Below are 23,725 nucleotides of genomic sequence, written 5' to 3'. Positions count from 1 at the left end.
TCACCACCAGAAACCCAGTACTCCTTTATGCTCCATCCCCTTCTGTGTAACCCCACCAACATCCACTTGTCCACTGGACCTTCAGAGCCTTCCCTCACGTCCAGTGGTGGGTGCCGCCGGCTGAGCTGACACACACAAAATCCCAGGTATTCGCAAGAAAAGCTGCATTTATTTGTCTTGGTGCTTTCCACTCCACCGTCTCCTCACCCTGCCAGCTCCTCCTGCAGCTCCTGGCAGTGTCTGCTCTGCCTCACCAGCCTCGGGAGCTGCATTAGCAGCTGCTGCTGTGCCAGCAGCCGTCCTTCTTCTCCAGTCCCGAGTGCAGGATGTAAAGCCACTCCCAACACAAACCACCACCGCTCACCTTTTCAGTAACACCATTTCTACCTGCCTTTTTTGGGTCCTGTGGACAGTTTTACATGTATAACATTATGTCTCTTATTCCAAAGGCTTTAAAAAAAATAAATCCTCAAATAAATCTAATTAAAAAAAAAATAAAATAAACCCCTCAAATGTGTTTCAATCAGTCGATTCATTGCCTGAGAGTCTCAGATAATGGCAACAGTATAGCAGAACAACCTTCCTCTGCAAAGATCAGTCTTGCATGCATACTACTATGTACTTCTGGCTTTAATTCTACCTTTAGAGATGAAGTAGCTTGGTCACAAAAGCAGCCTTTTTAGCAAGAACACCAAGAGATGCTCCTCTGGAATCCTTTCACAGAGAAGATAAAAATGCACATTTAGAGGTTCATACCACTGAGGTGGTTGCTTCACTCCCAAAGCCCTCCAGGATGCCCAAGTTGATTCTAGTCAGGGTGGGTGACTCATGCCTGTTGGCTTCAGTAACATTTTGGTCATGCCAAAAATCCATGAGCTTCATCAGCAGAAAAAAGCTGACTTGTTTCCCATTATCCCTTGGGCTGAACACTAAGGGCAAAAACTTCCACGTCTTAACATTTTCATCTTTCTTAGTTTTGCTCTAAATCCCAGACAACCCAGCAGGTACATTCCTCCTTGGGCTTCCCATTTCCAATAAACTGTAACAACTGGGTCAACAAAGCTTTAGACACTTATCTTGATACACAATATTTAGGATGCTAATATGTTATTCATGGCCATTTACCTACCTTGATTTTGAAGGATTGGTTTGAGGGGTATGTGTTTGTTAAGATATATTTTCAAAAGCCTTAAACAGGATTAATTAAAACCTTAAACCTCAGAGAAGTGCATGACATGCTTTGTATCTTACTCACCTTGGCCACAAGCACACATAGATGAGGTCAACACGTAATACAGGGTCTCTGAAGCCCAGAGATGCACAAACCTAAATATTTAGTAGGTTATTATGTCAAACACCCCATGTCCTGTGCATCCCAAGGTCCCACCCATCCATCCATCCGGTGCTAATGAATCACTGTTGTTGAGATACATGAACAGGAACCCAACAGAACCTGTGTAGGAGAGACTCCAGTTCACATTAACCTGCAGGTATACCACAAACCAGAGAAATCAGGACAGAGTAAACTCCTCCTTGGGCAGAAATTCTGAAAGGTCCACGAGTTTGAAATGTGGAAAAATTAGAATAACTTAGTACCAAACTACTAAACCCACCTTAAAAACCTGTCTCTGCAAACGCTGGCACCAGGTGCCTGCAGGTTGTAAACTGAGAGACTTGACTCTCTGTGTACACAAAGGTCAGAGTCAAAGTTAATTTTCACCTTTAATAAGCTCATGGTTCTTTGTTATTTAATACTCTGTAAAAAGGTATTACAGATTGATAATTATTGCAGTGACTTCTAAAGAAGATGGGTAGCCACGAGGCTGAAACTACAATGTCATATACAGTATGTAGTCATCGATACTACCTACTACAGCATGAAGAAAAATACTTTTTAAATAAACAATATTCAACTGAAAACATAGAAATGGAGCTTTCATTCTTACAGTATGGCTACACAGCTATATTCCAAGAATAACATTTTAAAAAATGCTAGATCTTGAAAGGCCATAGATAAAAAGAGTCATGATGAAGATGAACCAGTTTTGCCCAGAAATTGCTATAATGAGCACACTGCAGAGTTTTTCAGCAAATCCTAGTTTTGCCAAGCTTCAAGAGGCAAAAGCCTGAAATGTGAAAGCTTCCAAGTTGTCTAGCTAGTCCACTTGTCTTGCTCTGCAGGCCCAGTGACCCACTGCTGTCACACAGCGTGTCACCACAACCGTTCTCTGCCGGCTCGGATCCCATCGGGAAGGGACGGTTCAGGTCCTTACGACGCCAGGCCCAACAAAAAGCCTCCAACAAACCCACTGGACACCACGATGTTCTGTTTGATAAACTCTGTGGACTGAGAACAAAAGCAGTATTTGTAAAGGACAGAGTTAAACGTGGCTGACAGTAGGATCTAACACTTATCACAGCTGCCTGGAAACAGGAACATTATGGAGGGGGGTGCAGGGGGAAGCGACGTGTTTAAAACCATATAAAACAAGGAGGCACCTGCTGGCACCAGTGGAGTGCTAACTGACTCTCAGCTGTTTTAACAACATATTTAAAATAGAGTGAGCCTTTAAAAAGTCAAAATACAAAGGAATTGTTATATCAATTCCATGCCAATACCACTCTTGCTTTGATAAAAACAAGAAAGATGCTTTACAATCTCCCTTGGCAAAAAAAGCAAGAGAACCACCATGACTTCAACTGCAATCACATGACAAATGTTTTAAAAAAATACTGATTTTTGGAAGGCTAGATCGCTGGGAAAAAAAGTACACTTCACTCCATTATGAGCCAATTTCCTAACAACTTAATCCTAGAAAAAAACCACTTATGTATGATGACATTAGTGTACAGTATTTCATGAAGTAACAGCAGAAAGTATAACGTTGTATCAAATATGCCATTTCATACATCCTCCACTTCAAACTGGCCACTAATACACAGAAGAAAGTAATATAATGTGAGAGGACAAAAAAAAAACACAAAGGAAACCCAAACCCCCCATCCTGTCCCACCCATTTCTGCAGGGAAATGGGGAAGGGCATGTCAAGCTATTCGGGATACAGAAGCCAGAAGACCATCTCTCTTGAGCTTTCAGTTCATATTCACACTAAAACTTAAGGTAATTTTTATCAACCTATGTGCAACTCCTTACAGGTTAAACCTGAGATGTCAAAATTCATGAATTACAGAGCTGCTCTTTCATTGTCTGCAGCACATTCCCAGTCGGGATTCAGCTGTGGAGACAGAAACTTATATTGCATGTATGGAATGTGAAAGTATGTAGAACTTTTTTTTCCTTAAAAAAAAAAAAAAAAAGTCACAAAATCGATGAAATGAAAGTCTTCACAGGACAGGATGAAACAGCCCCAGTGACAAGGACCAGTATCAGAGCTCCCTCTTCTCAACCCAGAATGTAAGTGACAGATCCTGCAGACTGATACCCTTCAAACTGCATAAAAACGAGATAAAATCTCAACTCTAGTCACAAAGTAGTTATAGCTTTTCTCCAGAAAGGTCATTCTTGGCCAGTCAGGTAATTTCGTTATCAGCAGCCTAAGAAGATTTGGGTTTTTTTTCTTTGTAGTTACCATGTTTTAACCACACCTGAACTTTTTACCCCGTTGTGACCTTGCTGGCTCCGTCACTCACCAAGAGCCTGCACAGACCAAATGGCAAAGCCATTGACAGCCCCCAAGCCACAGGAGCTGCAGAAATGCAGGAACTCTGTGTGTCATCCTTAAGAGTGACCAAAACAGAAAGCTAAATGAACAAAAGAGAGCACAAGCCGATAACTTTTAATAAAATGTACAGCCAGGCTGTTTCTGATGCCTTCCAGTTTTGTAGCTGCACCTTGAGCTCATCATCACCCGCAGGGGAAGGGAAGAAAAAGTGGCTGGCAAGAAACAGTTTATGAGCTTAGACTTACCTCTTCAATTAGAGTGTTGATTTCAGGAGCTGCCTTATTTGCACGCTTTTTTAACTGTTTTTTTGCTTTGTTTACATCTTTTTCAACTCTCTTCCAGTCAACTTGTACATATCCACTATGACTAGCAATCTGGGAAAATTAAGGGCAGTTAGTACAGTCAAAGTTCACATTTCACGAGGCAAAATACAGTATTTAGTGCCTACAAAGTTGTTTCTATTTCTTTTTTTTTTTTATTTATAGATATAGGAAAAAAAATACATTGTTCCAATTTCAGCAGATTCTCTGCTTCAAACTCTGACACTTTTCCCAGTAACAGCAGTTCAAATCAGAACAAGCAACGTTAAAGTTCAGTAGACTCTTATTAATTTTACCAGTTCTCTGTTCTTTAGTTATAAAAGCTTTACACTGTTTTCCCTTCAGCATTTACTGTAACTTCCAAGAAAAGTGGGTTTATAGGACAACAATGAAAAAACTGTTTCGTTTCAGCTTCCTTCAGAATCGTGGAATTCTGATTTGTGACAGAGCATCTTGGGCTAATCAAAATCATAATTAGAAACACCAAAAGCTATTATTTTATCCTGTGTGATTTAAACTGTCCCACAAAAGGTATTTGACAGAAGAGAATTTTCACGCTTTCTACAAAACACAGCCAGTGAGTAGAGAAATCACATGGCCCGAGTACAGCTCAAGTTCTGTCACATCAGCAAAATGGATAAGTTTGGGGAGACTGGTTCATACCAATTTACACTCAGTTTCCCAATAATTTAATCATGTTTAACCATCATCCCAATCCTTCTTATTTCTCTCACTAAGATTTGAAACTGGAAAAAAATAAGATGTTATGTCCCATCGATTTCAATGAGACAATTCACAAAAGAAAGACATATTTAAATGTTTAAAGGATCATAGCTTGAAAAAAAAAATCAAAACTAAGGATTACTGCTCATTTTAACTGTTGGGACAAATAGATATAATTCACTAAATTTACAGGTAAATGGCTGCTATCCAAAAAACTCTTTGTAAAGAGTGAGATTTCTCAGATCCTTCTTGAGGTCACGTTTGGGAAATTCACCTCACTTACCTAACAGTGTCCTATGCAAACTGTTCAACTGGTAAATAAAAGTCATAGATCATGAACTTTTGTGGCATAGATATTTAAATACACAATTTACTAGGTTTAGCCTAAAAAGAAATGTTTCATTTCACTTACAGGCACTGAAGTTTGACTTTCACATATTTTTTTCTACCAAATAACTGAGACCATCTAGTTTGTATTACAACAGCCACAACAATTAAGCAACATATTTCACCCCAAATTAAGGATTTTATGATCCAGGAAAAAAAAGATAAAATGAAACAAGTGTCAGCCAGGTTTTGCCTGAATTCAAAACAAAGCTCCTAAAACACTACCTATGTAAGAAAGTCAACTTCTTGTTTTCACCTCCATGTAAGTTTTAAGAAAACCAATTCACTGGACAAATGCAAAATGAACTGACTATATTTTAAACTCTTTTTTACTTCACACCTCAGAACATAACAAATTAATTGACTTTGCCTGTCTATTGTAAAATCATTTATCCACATGGGCACTAGTGCTGGGCAGGGACAGCTCATCAAGGACTGGACAGCATGAAAACATGAAACCAGCCTGAAAGCTGTACTGATGGCACTGGATGACATACCAGAGAGAAAATAAAAAGCTGCAGATTGAGGCAATTGTTATTTTATGAATTTAACATCACCACAAGAATTTCAAAAAGGCCCAGGCAGTGAATTGGAACCTTCTGACTCATACAACTGAAAATTAAATGTGGACTGATCTGCCCAGTCCAACACAATGTAAGAAATGCTAATGTGTTTGCTGGGTTGTAAAATGCAGATGGACTTTAAAAGAGACATTTCATTAGGACTAGTTTAATTACCTCAGTTATCCAGACAGTACAAAGATGAGGCAGAAGTTTTTAATTCTGTTTGTAACTACTGCAGAGCAAACTTACATTTGCATCGAAACTCCAGTTTACACAATAAAAACGGGACTACTTTTCTCCCTGAACTGAGTAGCAGGGATCCCAAATTCTACTTTTGAGTGTTTATACACACCTATAAAATAAGCAACAGAGGGCAGTGTTTTGAATATAAATTTAATAACTGAGAAGAAAAAAAAAACCCTGTACTTTAGCAGTAACAGTCAGAGCCTGTGTCATATCTACTTTGGCTGCAGCCCCACTAATTACATAATTTCATATGTAAGGGCAGAAATAATCCCACTGAAATCCAGTGCTGGAGAGAGAGACTGCAATTTTCAGGCTCTAATACATCATAAAAAAATATCTGCTTACAACAGTAAATTTACCTAAATGCAAATTCTTAGAGGTTTACCAGTATTTTTAAACCTAGGCCTTACAGTAACAAACTAAAATAATAATATTCCATTATTAGTCCCATACTTAGATATATATTAAATAGTTTTGTAGAGCCATACATATTGATTGCATATATTTGTAAAGAGGCATATGGGGGTGTAGATTTCTGGGTTATACAGAAATATCTCCCTATATGATAATGGAATAATACATATTACACTCATATATCTCTCTCACAGCTCATTAGTAAAATTTGTGTTCAAGACCCCCCAGAACTGTTGAAAAGAAAAAAAAAAAAAAAACCCAGAATTTCTTCCAACCTGAACCATTCTGTGGTCCCATGGCCATCATCATGGCACGGCATCAAAAAACCCCTGTACAAGACAGAGCCAAGGATACCTCAGAGTTTATTTTGTTTCTTGTGTTGTTTTCAAAGATTTACTTCTCCTCAGTCAGAAAATACTTTAAAGAAGAACTGAGCAGAATTCATCAACGGCATATTAATGGGCTGAGGCAAAATATATCAGTGAAGTAACTGAATAAAAACATAATTTTATTATTAAATAATAGTCAACACACAATAGAAAGACCTATAATTGGTATATTGGCTGATGAGCAAAAAGCAGTTAAACAGTTATTCAGGACACAGGGTTTTAAAAATAAGAGAGCTATTAGGTGCTCATTAAGAACAACTGTCTTTACTAATTCATTATAACAGAACCACGTGAGTTCTTACTTCCCTACTCTTCAGAATTTCACAGACTGTGCTGTGTAAACTGGAAGTTATACAAGGAAAATCTCTGCCCTGTTATGAGAAATTCATTACATTTTCCTTACATTCATTACAGGGATATTGGTCTTACACCAGCATATTTGAAGAGCTACAGCTATTTCAACAAAAATATAGTTAATTGATCAAATTAAGCTGTTGAAATATCCACCACAAAGATGTGATAGCAGATCTTAATTTTGAAAAGCTATGCAAATTTCTTAACGTCCTTTTTATTTTCTTCCTCACACTAGTTTTCATTTAACCTGTACTAAGTTCTAGATAACGTACAAAAATCTGAAAAATCTCTTTTGCTTCTTGTACAAACTGACACTCAAAAATTTATTGCTTTCAGTTTCCTACTAGATTTCTTGAGATGAAGTCATCACACAATGTAGAGAAAATGCATTTTTTTTTAATTTTAAAACTGGAAAGTTTCACTGAATGGGCTTTAGCCAAGAATTCTGCCTTCTGTAGCTATTATTCTTGTGTTAGCATGTAATTACAATGCCAATATTGCAATCAGCAGTTGAAATGAGATCTGCAACTTCAGAGAAGTTTACAGATAAAAAAGGAACTTTCTAGTAATGTGCTGAAATGCTCCTCTGCCCACTCAGGGGAAGCACTGAACATGCATTCATGGAATCAGAATGTGTGATCTTTAAATGAAAAAATTAAAGACTACAGAAATGTAATTACACCATAGAATTTATGACTCAGCTTTAAGATGCAAAATGTTTTGAATTAAAGGAGAGACCAAGGCATTTCCTTCATTTCCTTCCAACAGAATCTGATCTCACTTAAGATATAGGCAATTCAATCAAAATATGCAACTCATATTTCCTCTTGGATAATATTCCTTCTCGGATAAATGAGATCAGCCAAGAAATCAGCCACTCAAAGGCAAGGTAAACCTACTGCACGTACAGGAAAGCTCCCCAAACTTCACAGCTCAACAAACAAAAATCCTACACAAGGAATGGGTTTTAAGCAATTTCCATTCTCCTTTGTCTAACAGGGGTGTTGTAACTTCCCAGGTTCCTGCAGTGAGCAGTACCAAGGGAGGCATCTGCAGCAAGGTCTGGGTGCCAGACCTCTGCTCCTGCAGCTCTTCAGATTTAGAAAAGAATTATCATTAAAAGAATTATGACCAACAGCATACAAAGCATGGGTAGAAAGGTTCAGATCTTCAGGTCGACAATAGGAGAAGGCTGGTGAGTACTTTAGGAATCACTGCAGATTTAATTCTTCCCTCGTGATCTAAAAACACACATTATGGGCTAAAGAAGTCCATAATAACTGGTTTATTTGCAGGCACAACACATTTTGCCAAAAAACTTACACCTGGGTGATTATAAACCATTTCAGATTCAACACCCTTGTAAACTTCCTCCCAACGTTCAGGTACAATAACCAGTGATTCCCAGGAGGTTGAAAAAGGCCATCAGTGCACAATGGAAAGGTGGAACAAATGCCAATGCTAAAAACTTTCAAATCAAAATTATTTCTCTTTGACTTTTTACTGTGTTGATGCTTGCTTTTGAGTAATTCAAACAAAACACACCTTGTATTTGTTGAAAACAACTCAGACCAAACAGTTCAGAGAGCACAGACTCTCTGCAGTTCGTTGAGACGTATAGCATGGGGTTTAAAACAAACAAAAAAACCCCACACAAAACCAACCCCCAAAGCAGTAGAGAACATGACCATGAAGGAAGCGTGTGTACTTCACACAAGTGACATCCTGACGTCACACAGCAGCAATCAGAGGTTCTGCCCCACCCTTCCTGATCAATGCTTGACGGCACCAGCCACTACAATCAAAAGGAGAAATAAAAGTGGGATATGCCTTTCGGAAACCCTCCAGGGTGATGGTGGAAAGAATAAATATTTATATCTTTAACATTCCATCTCAAAAAAATATTATATTGTTGAGCCTAAGTAGGCAACAATCTACTTGTTCCAGAAAAATCTGAGGAAAAAGGAGAAGCTCACAGGTATTAAGACATGAAAAATGCCAGTAAAAAACCTGGCATCATACAGAAATCATTCATGTGAAATCCTCCTCCACTTAAAGTTGTGTCACCTGATTTAAAGTTTTTTTTTTTTGGAAATATGTCCTCCCCTAACCAGAATATCTGATGAAAAATGCAAATGGTGATGCCAGATAACATCATTAAAACTTTTAAAGCTGAAAGCCAGCAGAGAGGAATGCAACGAGGCTGCCAGGGATCAGCCAGGCTTCAGAGGCCCAAAAGATGAAACACGGCATGGGGAGAAAAGAGAAAAACATGGCTCACACTGGGACCAGAGCAAGTCTTCCACAAGCAACTGCCAAGGCAGCCTACTTCTTCTAAAGCTCTGAAGAAATTCTCAAACCTATTTAAATAAACACAGATTAAACTCTCCCTAACCACAGGTTTTCTGTGAGGCAGTTCCTCAACATTTGACAACATTGAATAACATGCAGTACCTCAGTTTCTGCACCAGTTTCTCTTGTTTTACTACAAACTATTTCACAGGACAGAGCAAATTCTGATTTTACCACTGATTCTCAGAAATGTCTCATTTCTACAAAATATTCCACCTGAAACGTAAAGTTTTGACCGAAAAGACTGAAAAGATGAAGCAGATAAGAAGCCTTCCTAATTAAATGTTACCCAACAGCTGTGTTTTTCCTATTGTTTAGTAAATAACATTTGCCAACTTATAAAGCATGAAATGCTACATACTTGAAGCAGAAGAAAGCCACCACCTACTGCAGTTGCTGCAAGCTTTCCGACTTTCTGGAACAAAAATCCCGCACACCTTAGGGGAACAAAACAAGAAACAAAAAGAACCCAGTCCAGTGAAGTTGTCTGATGAACAAATGCCACACTCCACAATTCCTGACTACAACTATTACTATTCCTTCATTTAACAAAGTATTTCACATTTTTTAATTTAAAGTTCAGACTCTTTAATACAAGCAATGTTTAATTAATAATGTCTAAAGCAAGTGAACGTGAGCAATGGTTGCTAGTTCATGGCTGGCTGATGGCCCCCTTAAAACAAGCTTGAGATCTCCAGATCTTGCTGCTATTAATTGTAGCATGTTAATAAAGCACAATGTAATGATATAACAGAGCCACTGTGGCTGCTGCCAAATGGAAAGTAAATATATGATACCATCATTTGTATTAACTACACAGCTCATTACTTAAATATCTTGGTAAAAAGAAGTTACATCCCTGCCACAAGAGTTAAACTTGGCAAGGCCCCCTCTACTGGGACACACTCCAAACCCACCCACACCAAACAGAGACTGACAGCACAGAACAGTGACAGGGCAGGATGGGGCCTCTGGGGGTCACCTGGGCCAGCCACCTTTCCAAAACTGGGCCAGCTGTGGAATCCAATCCAACCTCCAAGCCCAACCAGGCTGCCCAGGGCAAGCCTGGAATGTTCCCAAGGCTGATGGTTCCACAGCTTCCCTGGGCAACTCTGCAGGTGTCTGAACACTGGCCCACACACAGAGGGGATTTCCCCCCTGCTGCATATGAACAGTGAAATCATATTTATAAACATCAATACACACACAGAGATATCTGCAGATATTGAAATATACACTTCCCAGATCACTCAATAAGCCAGTTTTTACAGATGCCAGATGAACCATTCCCTAGAAGCTTCCAAATTTACATGGACACATCTAACTTTTAAAAATAATTTTAAGGCTACAGAAGAAAATAAGAAAATCAGGCTGAAAGCTAAACCTCCACAACTCAAAGCTGGACTGAGTCTAAATAGACTAAAAATGAAATTGTTATATTTAATCTTCCAACTCTTGTACAATGTCAATTTAAAAGCCACCATGCTACCACAATGGTGCTTTTCACTGAAATTGCCTTTTTTTAGAGTACTGGAATAGACAATTACCATTCAAATACCTCTGACAAATAACAAATACCTTGACATAGCTGCTCAGGCTGTGGCCACATTTTCCAGTTTAAGTTCTCATCTTTACTGTCTAGCTTTCCCCATTAATTATTTTAGTGTAACTAAATGCTGTGGTGTATCTCTAAACATCAGAGCAGACTGTGAATTTGATCAGAATGGCTCCAGCTGAATTTAAAGGAGAGAACTGTCTCCATTAAATGGGGCTCTTAATTAAAAGTATATTCTGCCAGCTTTTATTTTTCCTTCATTTCTTTCACCTGTAAAATATGTCTTAGCCATGACGTAGGTTTCCAAATCTTGACTAGCAAGTAAATAAGCTTTTCCATACAAATAAAAGCTATACGCAGGAATTTTCCATTTATTCCTCGTACTTTCAGAGCTCTGACATTTCCCCAAATCCTTTCCACAGTAACTAGTACGAGTCCCCTTGGATAACTGGTGTATTACTAATATTAAAAACCACTCCAGAACGATGAGTCAGAGTAATGAGTTAAGGAATTGTTCCCTCATGAATAACCTTGATCAATGCTAAAGGAAATCCCGGCAGAGAGGATACATTTATCTGCTTGGAATACCCTTGGGAAGGGATCTTCTAAAGCTCTAGGACAGTTATGGAAGGGGAAGCTCCCTCACCAGCCAGTCACGCCGCCCATCACAATCTGCGTGGCCACGGAGTATTTTTCCACAATTGGTCCTGAATTCCGGCCAAACACCCGGTTCCACCAGTGGTGACGCCGTGCGTACTCCGTTAGATCCAGCACCTCATAGGAGTCATCGTCACTGTCGTGATCTTAAAAAGGAAAAAAGACAAAAGAAAGAAAGGAGTTATTTTCTCAGTTACGCCGTAAATTAACGATCTCTGTAAAAACCCCAGACTCAGTTTACTGGCTAATCCAGCGGTTTAAATTGCAGTGCACATGCTACCCATGGTCCAGCAGCTCACAGAACAAGGGATTTTGGGATAGTATGCCATAATATTTGAGGCAAGGAGGAGGCTATAGGGAAGGTGTAATCTATAAAATCTGTGACTGGCACTGAAAAAGTGAGCAGGAACCTGTTCAAGTGCAGGACTCAAGAGGCATGAGATGGAACTACCAGCTAGCAAGTTCAACACAAAAAAAAGGCAGTATTCCTCTCCTCTCCTCTCCCTCCACCTGGCCTGGCTAACCTGTGGAACAGCTCGCTGCAGGATGCTGTACGTACCCAAAGCTGATGTGGACTCCAAATTACAACGGAGCAAATGTAAAGAGGGAAAAGAAACCAAACTAAAACAGAACAAAAACCCTCCGAGGGCTGTCAGACACAAAGACAACAACCACAGCTAATGAGTTGGGCTGAAAATCATTCCAAACATCCTGAGAAGGCATCAGTACCTGCTCACCCTGTTCAGTCTGTCTGAGCTCACCCTGCAGCTGATTCCTCTCAGGCACAGGGTGCTGGGCTCTCATCTGACCTCCTACAACTCTGCCTTTATGACCATAATCAATTTGGAACATTTCTGACTTAAGAGAGAGCACACAGCCCTCCTCTGGATAGACCCAAACTTGGAAAGATTGAGGACTCCGGGCCCAATGCTCTCCTCAGAGAGAGAAACATCCCCCTATGCCAATAAGCCCAAGAGCAGACACTTCTGTTCCTTCTACACAACAGATAAAACAGGTGACGCTGGGATTTAAGTTCCAGGTTTGCAGGGCAAGTCTGTCAATGTTTTCAAAATAGGCATCCCACAACTTCAGATGAAGTGATCCTAAACACCTCATATACTCAAAACATCAGAGGGAACAGTTGGGTTTAGATTTTTAAAGAAAAATATCTCAAAACATGTCATGTTCTGGGGACATAAATACATGAATTGGAATCCTTTGGTTAAACATATTGAAGGTGAAATGTAAGTTCAGCAATAATGGTGGGAGATTGCTGAGAGGAAGGGCAGATATATAACTACCCAAAATTATTAAGTAAGACTGCAGATATAAGCATTTTATTAAGAATTTCGGCAGCTTTTTTAAACTGGTACTACAAGTACGGATTAAAGGTTCAAAGAGTGCAAGAAATATACATGAAGGTTTGCATTATTTCACTATATTAACACCTAAGTGTTCTTGAGTACTGAAAGATGAAGAGCAAGACCCACAGTCCTAAAAAGTTGTTATTGAATGGCCTTTCTTTCCCTGAGGTATGGAGAACAATCCATTTAACTTCTTCAAACGGACAAGAACATCAAAACGCTGTCACAGGCGGTTAGCTATACTAATTCTGTAAATTAATATTATCCAAACCAAAACTCGCACGCGTTGCGTGGAAAATAACACCGCCGGAGCATTTTTGTGCTGATCAAAAACACCCCCTGCATGCGGCACGGTGTTACGGACATTCTCCAAGCTCATCAAGCCGCGCCGGTGCCAGAAGGCGCCGCACGACGAGGCCACGGCGATGCCCTGGAAGCCCCGCGGGGTTCGGGATGCGGGATGCGGCGGCCGTGGGGGCTCCCGGCTCCAGCCCCGCATCCCCCCGGCCCCGGGAGGGCTCGGCAGCCGCCGGAGGCCCACCGCGTCCTCCCCGAGCCCGCCTGGAAGGGGGCCGAGTAGTTAAATCGCAGAAAAGGGGCTTTATCCCGCGGGATGCGGGGGGTATAGCGGGGCCGGTGCGCCACGGCCGTGAGGGGACACACACACACACACACACACACACACACACACACACACACACACACACACACACACACATGCATTGATGGGGGAGGCGCAGAGCCCGCGCCATCCCGCCCCCGGGACGCAGGGCAAGGCAGCGGCCAGCGGGCTGCCCGCCACCCCCGAGAGGGAGGAAGGAAGGAAGAGAGGAAGGAAGGGCGCCCGGCGCGCCGCCTCCTCGCATGTCCCGGCGGGCCGGGGCCGGCACTGACCTGAGGCGGAGCGGGGCCGCCGCGCCGCCATGTTGGGCCGGTGCTGAGGCGGCGGCCGCTCCGCGCCCCGCCCGCCGCGGGGCCGCCCCCTCGCGGCCGCCCCGCGCATGCGCCGCCTGCCGTTCCCACAGTGGAGCCGGTCCCCTCAGGGAGAGCCGAGGGGAGCGGGAGCGAAGGGATGGGGCTGGTGGAATGTGCCGAACTGGGAGGGACACAAAAGGATCGTCGAGTCCGACTGCTGGCCCTGGACAGGACGGTCCCCCTGGGGTCACACCGTGTGCCTCAGAGCGTTGTCCAAATACTCCGTGTGCTCTGTGACCACCTCCCCGGGGAGCCTGTTCAGGCGCCCAGCCACCCTCTGGGCGAAGAACCTTTTCCTTATAGCCGACATAAACCTCCCCTGACACATCTTCAGGCCATTCCCTCTAGTCCCATCCCTGATCCCCACAGAGCAGAGATCAGTGCCTTTCCCTCCTCTTCCCCTCACAGGGAAGTTGTAACTGCAGTGAGGTCTCCCCTCAGTCTCCAGCTGAACACACCAAGCGCCCTCAGCTGCTCCTCACACGGCTTCCCCTCAAGGCCCTTCGTTGCCCTCCTTTGGACACTCTCTAATAGTTTAATATCTTCATTTTTATACTGTAGTGCCCATAGATGCACATAATATTCAAACCTGAGCCCCCAGACTCCTCCGAATAACTCGGGATGTGGGTGAGGAGCAGAGCGGTGGCTGCAGCCACGCCTGGACAGCGGCCGCGTCGCCACGTGCCCCATAAAAGTTAATAACCAGAAAAGAAAACAAGCCAAAAAGGCCCCTTGAAGAACAAGGGTTAAAGCCAACGTGAACTGTGAAATATTTGACAAAAAAGAAATTTGGGCTCTCCTGACCCCGGTGTGCTCCTTCCTTCAATGCGCATCAGTGGGGTTTCAATAGGCTGAACCCCACATAATTGTGTTTTATTGCTTTTATTTATTTTTTATTGTGTGCAGCCATAACCTAGAGGTGGCTGACACAGTAAGTGCAGCTTCAGCAGCGCTGTGGCAATATGAACATTAAGAAAGCGTCCATGAACGTCACTTATAAATAATAAAATGGGAAACAGATTATTTAAAAGTGTTTGCAGCCTCTCGCTTGGACTCTTACACTGCCAATACACAAGACAGGCAATTATAATGGAAAAAATCTGCTTTTGCCTATGTCATAAAGCTGTTTTTATGGAGAATGCATTTAAGATTTTAATTAAAATCCTTAATTACACCATCCTTAACAGACATGCCAAAAAAGGGGAAACATATCTTCTACAAGAAGGTACTTCTTTAGCATATTAAATTTGAAGTTAGTTTACAAAGTGGTCGTTTGCTTATTAACTGATTTTTATTACAAACATTTGTCGTTGCGATAAGCAGGTGACAGCCTGCCAGACAGAACTAGGTAATATATTGCATTCTTTAAGGTTTTCCATAAATACATCTCTGTATGGAACACAAATGTGTCTCTTAACGATTTGTTTTGACAAACACCGAACATCTACAGAGTTTTCTTGTTTAAGCACAAAATCGGCGGGTTTGGTATTCGCTTCCCAATCAGTAACAAAAAGCTTGTTGACTTTTATTGCTAAATGAATTACAGTCTTTGTTCTCAAACTAGCAGTTTGTCAAAAATAAAAAAAAAAATAATTAAAAAAAAAAAGAAGACAAAAGAGGAGAGTTTGGGGGAAAAGGCTGCTTTCCTGATTTCCTCCCCAATGCCAAGAGTGGAGAAAAGGCAACCCAGCTAACTCATCCATGGTATCTCTGGAAAAGGTTCCCATTCTTGAGGTTTGTAGGTATTTCGGGTCAGTGTTTTCACTCCTGTTTCACTCTCTGGCTGAGTGCATCTCCGTGGAGCTCCCGCAACCTTTCACTTTCCTCGCTCATTGTGTAGGCAAGGGATAGAACAGAGGGAAGAGATCTTCAGGATGGTCGTTACAGCCATTGTGTTTTGTATCATCTCAGCCAGTGCTTTGAAATTTCTTACTGAAAATTGTCTGTGCCTGACAGGCAATTTTAAGTCTGGGCAAGATTTCTGAGTAAGATGCCAATAAGGTAAGGGAGGCAACTACAAAATTTTGCTTGGGTTGTATGTGCCTGCTGGCTGAGATATTTTTGAACCTTCTGCTGCTCAAATTCTTAATATTTGGTTTCCCTATTTTTAACTATGATCAGTTAAAAATAGCTGCACTTATCAGATGACTTTCCCCATGTCTGTACAAACAATTATATTCATTTTCTCTCAGAATAGAGAGATTTATATGATTAATACTTTTAAAAGATGAGCATTACAAACTGGATTATATTCTACACGCAACTTCTGTTTGTCTCCTTTTGCACCCCTCTTGCCAAGACAGGGCAGTGTGACAAGCTGCAAGGAAGGAGTTTGGGAAAGAGCCAGGGAAAGACCTTTTGGCAGGTTGTGGGCCCTCTGATATCTCTCTTCTGGGATCAGGATGCACCCACTTCCTAACACAAGGCATTTCCCAATGGAATCCAATAGTTTAGGATGCAATAGGTCTCTGGCAGCCATGGTGCTCAGCTCAGCTTGCTCCTGGGGTCTGCAGGCAGTGCCTGGAGGATTGGCTTGTTGCCCACACAGAAAATGCCATCAGGATTGTTCTTGCTTCCACAACCTGTGCAGAGACAGCAGACCTCATGGCTCCAGAAATCCAGAATACTTTGGAGAGCTTTTGCCCAGCCACGATATATGAAATTCCCCAAACCCACTCAAATTTCATGCACATTCACGGGGGCAGTTTTTCCAAGGAAAGGTAGGCAATTTAAATTCAGGCCACATTTTTTCTTCACCCCTAAAGGCTCTTTTAGAAACGAAAGGTTTCCCAGTAGCATCAGAAGGATTGTATAGGAAAATTGCTGTCTCTTTTTCTATGAACCCCGATTCTGACTCTGCATCCACCATCTGTCCTTGTACCTGTGGCAGGCAGGTTCAATATCTCGGCTTGCAAGAGAACATACATGGCCTACACTTGCATTACAACTACTAAAAAGCAACAATAAGGAATCCCCAAACCCCAAAAAAGCAGAGGAGTGGCCCCCCAACCTTCAAAGGCCTGAGTGACTCTAATCCTAACAGCTCCTTTGTGCTGCTGACCAGATTCCCAAACTGGGACACACAGGCTTCAATTTTTAACCATCTTGTATGATTAATTATAAAAACTAAAGGCAACACACGCTGCTGGCCATCTCCATCAGGCCTTCCATGCGAGTGAATCTGATATTCTAAGCAGGTTTAACCTAGTAAATGCAATCTGAATGACCTGGCAATGAAGATATTGGAAGGAGTGGAAGATTCTTTTTCAAAAGCTGGTCTGGGCATGCTGTTATCCAAAGCTGAGAAATGTCTTCTCAGATACAGGAGGGGGTTTGGGTTCTCAGTCCATCGAGATCCTGGACAAGGGCTGTTGTGGGTGGGCAGCAGGCTCTCACTTTTGAAGGTTACAAGGTTATGCAACAGCAACAAGATTTTTTTGGAGTAGGAGTGAAAGCTTGCACTGGGTCTTATCCTGGCTCTTTCTTGCTTGCCAGGCATAGAGGGACCACAACCTGAACTGGGGTGCAGTTCCAGGACTTCCTTGTGAGAAGCAGCAGAGGGGCAGGCATTGATCACTTCTCTCTGGTGACAAGTGACAGGATCTGAGGGAATGGTATGAAACCCTGTCAGGGGAGGTTTAGGCTGAATATCAGGAAAAGGTTCATCCCCCAGAGAATGGTTGGGCACTGGAACAGGCTCCCCAGGGAATTTGTCATGGCTCCAAGCCTGGCAGAGTTCAAGAAGCGTTTGGACAACATTCCGAGGCACATGGTGTGACTCTTGGGGATGGTTCTGTGCCAGGCTAAGGGTTAGACTCCAATGATTCCTGTGGGTCCCTTCTAACTCAGTGTATTTTGGGATTCTGTGATGTTCAAATTATGATCCTCCTCCCTGCAGTTACAAATACACATCCTTGTGCCTCAGACCATCTCATATGAGACTTCGAGTGGCTTGCTTGTACTGGTTGTCTTCAACCTTCCTTTGCCGCTTTCCTCTGTAAAATATTAGTTATGAGACTTCACAAAATTTAATTGGGAGAATTTTTTTCTTGTTTTGAACATCATTAAATTCTGCTTTTCAATTCTGTGGTACTCTAACTCCATAACAGCTTCTTTCATCATAGAACCCCAGAATAATTTGGGTTGGAAAAGACCTTTAATATCATCGAGTCCAACCATAAATCTTAATTCATTTAACCTAATGAAATTTCAGTTGGAAATTCCTGTCACAATGCATGTGTGAGGAGAGGAGGAAAGGACAGGGAAAGGGATGTCTGTTGTCTGCATTAACTAACAAGAGTTTAAATTGTCTCTTGCTGAAGGATTAAACTGATACAAAAATAAAAGCTAAGTTTAGGTGTTTAAACAGATAGAAACCAAAGATGTCACCCAAGGGAGGTGCACTGGATCCACAGCACCTGCATTTTACTCATTAACAAAACCAGTGGTTAGGGTGAGGTCAGGCTGCGGCAGGATACGTTCCCATGACCCCAGCCTGGGAGAGCAAGGAACTAAAAATTAAAAGTTAAGGGGGAGATTGATCTTTCTTGCTCATTTTATTTGCAACATTGTTAATAATGCAAGCTGATTATCCATTAATCTTTTGATCTCACCCCGATGAGTTACCAGGCTTGGACTGCAGCACAGAGCTCTGGCCATGACCTCCTGCTACGGTGCAAATCCCACCCATGTATTGGGATAGTCTGTGTGCCCTGTGTGTGGAAAATGCTGGGATCACAACGAGAGGGGAGCCAGGCTTGTAGCGGAGCTGAGCTCAGCACTGCTTTAGGATCTCCCCAGGAGGCAGCCAATGCTGTGGGAGCTGACTGCAGGAGGAGATGACTCCAGTGGCTGGTGAAGGTTCATCGTGCACAGTCAAAATGCTTAATAAAAACTGGAGTGTTCAGCTAAATTTGAGGCTTCGTGTGATTACCCGGGCAAATAAAGGGCAGTGAGGGGAACTGAATCTTAGAAAAGCAGAAAGTCTTGCAAGGCCCTGGGAGGTTGTCTTCAGTGTGATACAGATCTCAATGAGATGTAGCTCTTGTCATATTCATGTTAAAAACTTTTCTCATGTATACACAAAATGACTTTTTAATGAAAGGGTTATGCAAAATTTGTGTTCTGCAACATTTATGTTCTTAATTTGTTCCTTTCTTGTAAATAAAAAATAACAATTTTTACTGTGTATTCAAATTATAAAATTTCAGAAAGAGGCACTGACTGCAGTACTGTATTATTTTAGAGAAATTCTTTAAACAGATCCTAGCTGTGATCAAGCATATAGTGATATATTTTAGTTTTAAGTTGTCCTTCAGAGACAAATACCTGATTCCCTTGTTGAATCTTGTAGATATTCTGGAGTTCCCTGCTACTGTCACAAACCAAAGGAGAGAGTGAGAACAGAGACTGACAGACTGGCACTCTGGCTTGCAAAGCAAATGTAAGACATTACTTTTTAGAGATGATGAATCAATCATACACACAAATTCCACAATTAGCAGATGTTCCTGTTAGGTTTCTGCAGCCTAAGTGCACATAAACAATTAAGAGAAAAATAAGACCCCTTTGCATGTTTTTTTACAAAGCTAACAGGGTAATAACTGGGCAGGGCAGATTTAAAAAAAAAAAACACACTGAAGAATCTGAGAACCCTCCAGAAATGCCACTTGAGAGGCCAAGAGCCCAAAGAATCTCAGACTTCTGTTCATGAAGCCCTGCACCAAGAAAACCCTAAACTGAAGGGAAATGTGGTAAAAAAAAAAAAAAAAAAAAAAAAGTTTTGCATTTTCTTGCAAGAAACAAAACCCAATACAGAACTGTAATGAGTAAACACTAGACAGGATACAAAGAGAAAAGTTAACTCATGTGAGTAATCATTGCTGGCAAGGAAAAGCTTCGATCAGATGCTGCTGTGCCAGTCACAGGTAGCATTCACCAAAACACCTGGATGCTCTCAGCTCACCTCAAGCTTTATGAAGAGCCCTCCTACAGCTTCTTCTTCCCTGATGCCTGGTTTTGGCTGGAATAAAACTAAATATATTTCCCCCAGAAAACTGAAAACTTGCCAACACAGTAAAACGTGAGACTCCCAGAGTACAGGGCTGCCTCCAAGTGCCCCGTTCCCCATGACTGGATCCCCTTCCTAGATGCAGATCTCAAAATAGCATTTCTCTGGCCAAAAAACTGGCTTGCTGTAGCAACCCTGAGATCAGGAGAACTAGATTTGTTTTCCAAGAGTAATTTTTCTGCTAAGATTGAGGCTCCCTGGCAACTGGGGAGCCAGATTGATGAGCCAGAGAGGTGTTCCTTATTGTACCTATGCAGAGGAACTGCACTTTGTCACTAAGACTTCCCCTAACTTCACAAAGGCAATGTGAAATAAAATTTAAATAATTTCTTTATAAAAGACATGAAGTCTTGAGAGATTGCCCAAAGGATCAGACTCTCACTTAGTTACCTTTCAAAGCTCAATAATAACAAAATAACCATATCACAGCATCGTTTCCAGCAGAACTGTTAATTTTTCCATCTTTTAAACACTCAAATCTTGATTGCTGATAGAATACTAATACAGTTCGACAAAAACTGAAAGCAGCCATTGCCTCTGATAAAGCCATTCAAAGACAGACAATGTCCACCTTCTCCCCCTGGTTTTTGTTAATATTTGTTTCTGTGGATGTATTCTACCCACCCAGGCTCATCACCACTGACCACCTTCAGCACTTGTGCTCTCTCCAAGGGCTTGATAATGATCTTTGCAGAGTGAGAGCCACACCCTCCCCCACTGAAGAAGACCAAGCACTGCCCTGCAGAGCTTTCAGCACATGGCAGGACAGAGGCAGTGCCATCTGCTGAAGCTGCCTGGGACATAATTCTGAGATAAAACATCCGTAGCAGTAGCAATCCTGAGTCTGATTGAACTGGAAAACGGGATGGGTAGGGATTAGAGGAGGAAACCTAGTTTCTCTTCCCGTCATTAACACATTGATAATGAGAAAGACATTCTGGCTCTATCTAAGGAATTTTTGCTGCCATGTATTTCCTGGCACTGATACCATGTGCCCAGTCCTACAGGCTGCAGCAACAGTGAGAGCAAGGTACGGGCGCTCCAGTCCAGCCATCGGGGTTTGAGGGCTGTTCTCACTGAGTCTCGCCCAGAGCTCCTTGGAGAAGTCTGAGAGATTTGTTTGATCCACTGTCCAGCTGGAATCTAAGCCACCATGTGGAGTTCTCCTGTCTGTTCTTGGAGTCAGAAGAGGGCAAGGAAAACCAGCAGACCTACGTGCAGGAAGGATCACTGCTGGGAAGAACCTGCCTATGTTCATCTTTTAAATTCGGTTTCACATGGAGGGCTTCCTCTTGGTATTTGTCAGATGGAACATTAGGAACCGCAGTGGAAGGACAAGGGCTAATGAGTTCAACCTGAAAGAGGGGAAATTTAGGTTAGTTATGCAGAAGAAGTTCTTTACTGTGAGGGTGGTGAGGCCCTGGCACAGGTTGCCCAGAGAAGTTGAGGATGCCCCATCCCCGGAAGTGTTCAAGGACAGATTGCACTTGGGGGAGGGTCTCTGAGCAACCTGGTCTAGTGGCAAGGGGTTTGAACACGGTGATCTTTATGGTCTTTTCCAACCCAAACCGTTCTATGATTCTCTGGCAAACCCCTACTTTGAACGTGGAGTTTGTTTGCTCCCTTTTTGTTGTACACCAAGGTTTGGCTGAAGTTTTCCAGGGAGTTGTGTGGAGGCTGCGCTGGTATTTCCAGTGCAGTCCAGGTATTTCTCAGTGCTCAGCTCACACGTGAGCTGCACAGACATAGGTCATGCAGGAGAACTGACCTGTGTGTCACCTGGCAGAGGAGGAGGTTGTGGGGAAGAAGTGGTTGGGCACAACCTCCAGCATCTGCATGAAAAAATAAAGTAAGCAGAGAGACAGACACCGTGCTCCAAGGGAGAAGGAGAGTCCTTCCAGGCTCCAGAAAAACCTGCCTAGTACCTAAAAGGTGCTCAAAACTGGGGAGAAAATTGAAGCTATGAAAAGGTGTAGGCCTCGTGTGTGTGTGTGTGTGTGGACATTTCTATGTGTTCTGTGAGGGAAGATCAACAGTGACTTATAGTTTGAAACCTTTCTGTGTCCATTCACCTCAACTTGGCCATTTCTCAAGACATGGATGTTTTCAGGACTGTCCCAGGCGTGGATGTTTGTGTTGCCAGGGTCTTTTCTGTGTCAACTCTGAGCTCCAGAGGCCTGGATAGATGTGCCTTGGGACTCATCAGTGTTCACCAAAGAGCTACACCAAGCTGGCTGGAGCCTCAGAAAGGGCACAGGGATCTGTGAATCTCAGAATAGTTCACACCCATGTAGTCACCGCACAGCAACATCCTCCAGAGGGAACTGCAGCAGGGATGCACATCAGCACCAGCTTTTGTTCCAGGGGGGCCTCACCCTGGAGTTGCCAGGAAGGTGGTGAAACCAGGTGGGATGTTCTGGTAACAATCCCTGGTGTAGATGTGCTTTATCTCTTTTGTGCTTACTCGGGACAGTCATATCACCCAAATTAAAAAGCAAACCAGGCAGGGGATTGTAAAGCTGGGCATCAACAGCTCAGTATTTGTGAAATACAACTACACAGCATATTGTCTATAAACTTTGCTTTACAGTGTTTATGTTTTTGCTTATTTGTATTTTGTGTATTTTATGTGCATTCTATATCCCATAGGCAGTTCCTAAATTCAGTTCAGCTTTTTTTTTTTTTTTTTTTTTCCCCTTCTGATTGATCAGGAAGAGTAAGTAATCTTTAGAAAATTTGTTTGTTCTACTTGTTCCTGTCTTCTTCCTAAATGTTTGATGAGTGGGTGATTTGTTTGCGCTGTCGTTACGAAAACCATATGTTGATGTGGTCTTATGGGGGAGTGTTTTTATTATTTTAAGAGTTCAACTAAGGATGTTTCCAAAGGAGTCATAACTGCTCTTCTAAGTACAAAGGCTGAACAATGACTGGCTTACAAATAATGCCAAAAATCTGTTCGGCTCAGTCTAATTATTTCAAAGACTAAAATCTGTTTCTCAGAAATGTCTTCTTTCCACAGTCTGAACTTTTAAATGTACTAAGAAAGTTGTATTTCTGGAAGTTCTCTATGGATAACAGTCCCTAGAGCAAGGGAAAGTGTCCAATTTTTGGTGTATATGTCACAGAATAAGCTGAGCTGGAAGGGACCCACAAGGATCATGGAGTCCAACCCTTAGTTTGTCCTTTCCATGGCTGTGATCAAAACTAAAAGGAATTTTGCGCCGGGAAAGTGGCACTTGTACTGATGCCAGCTGGTCAGTGTTCCTGGAAGCACCTCTCAAGGCTGTTTGGTGTCACAGGTGAGCAAGACAAGGTTTTGACAAGGGTGATATCGATATCCTCCATAAATATGGGAGTCCTGTTGATATCTCAGGGGCTACAGGATATACAAGGAATGCACAATCAGTGTACTGGTGGTAAAAATGGTCCCTAAACTGGCTGGTCTATAAGGCACTGAATCCTACCCTGGCAAAAGGACAATCCCTGAAAGTGCCTCAGTGCCCAGAAAAAGCTGCTAAAGAGGGAACTATATGGTAGAGACTCAGCTATATATTTCATATATAAAATATTAGGTAGGGGCTATTACCCAGTGCTGCAGGAGTAAAGAAAGTGAGAAGAGGAAAACAGCTGTGCGGCAGGCCGAGACCTTGAAAAGGACAGACTTTTCCATACA

At 42.2% G+C, this 23,725-nt stretch overlaps 1 protein-coding gene across 1 annotated transcript; it reads right to left on the bottom strand.

Moving 5' to 3' along the window:
- Positions 1-1,703: 1,703 nt before the first annotated feature.
- FUNDC1 (FUN14 domain containing 1) lies at positions 1,704-13,954 on the bottom strand. The gene is made up of 5 exons (XM_027881463.1): positions 13,902-13,954; positions 11,633-11,789; positions 9,793-9,868; positions 3,929-4,057; positions 1,704-2,347 (listed from the first exon to the last, which is right to left on the bottom strand). Exons 1-5 carry the CDS (start codon positions 13,930-13,932, stop codon positions 2,270-2,272), a joined length of 471 nt encoding a protein of 156 aa, XP_027737264.1. The 5' UTR covers positions 13,933-13,954; the 3' UTR covers positions 1,704-2,269.
- Positions 13,955-23,725: the final 9,771 nt, after the last annotated feature.

Source organism: Empidonax traillii, unplaced genomic scaffold, assembly GCF_003031625.1.
Source record: "Empidonax traillii isolate 1590-97213 ecotype Southwest subspecies unplaced genomic scaffold, ASM303162v1 scaffold1:size7828297, whole genome shotgun sequence".
Taxonomy (NCBI): Eukaryota; Metazoa; Chordata; class Aves; order Passeriformes; family Tyrannidae; genus Empidonax; species Empidonax traillii.
The sequence above is the reverse complement of the archived record's forward strand: the minus strand, read 5'-3'. Positions and strand labels throughout refer to the sequence as shown.

What these genes read in the sequence shown, in the direction of transcription:
- FUNDC1 (XM_027881463.1), bottom strand. Translation starts at nt 13,932, where the DNA reads ATGGCGGCGCGGCGGCCCCGCTCCGCCTCAG. An exon ending in GTGGCTTTCTTCTGCTTCAA is followed by an intron (nt 4,058 to 9,792) that starts GTATGTAGCATT and finishes TAATTTTCCCAG; the next exon opens with ATTGCTAGTCATAGTGGATA. An exon ending in TCAACACTCTAATTGAAGAG is followed by an intron (nt 2,348 to 3,928) that starts GTAAGTCTAAGC and finishes TTTTGTTCTCAG; the next exon opens with TCCACAGAGTTTATCAAACA.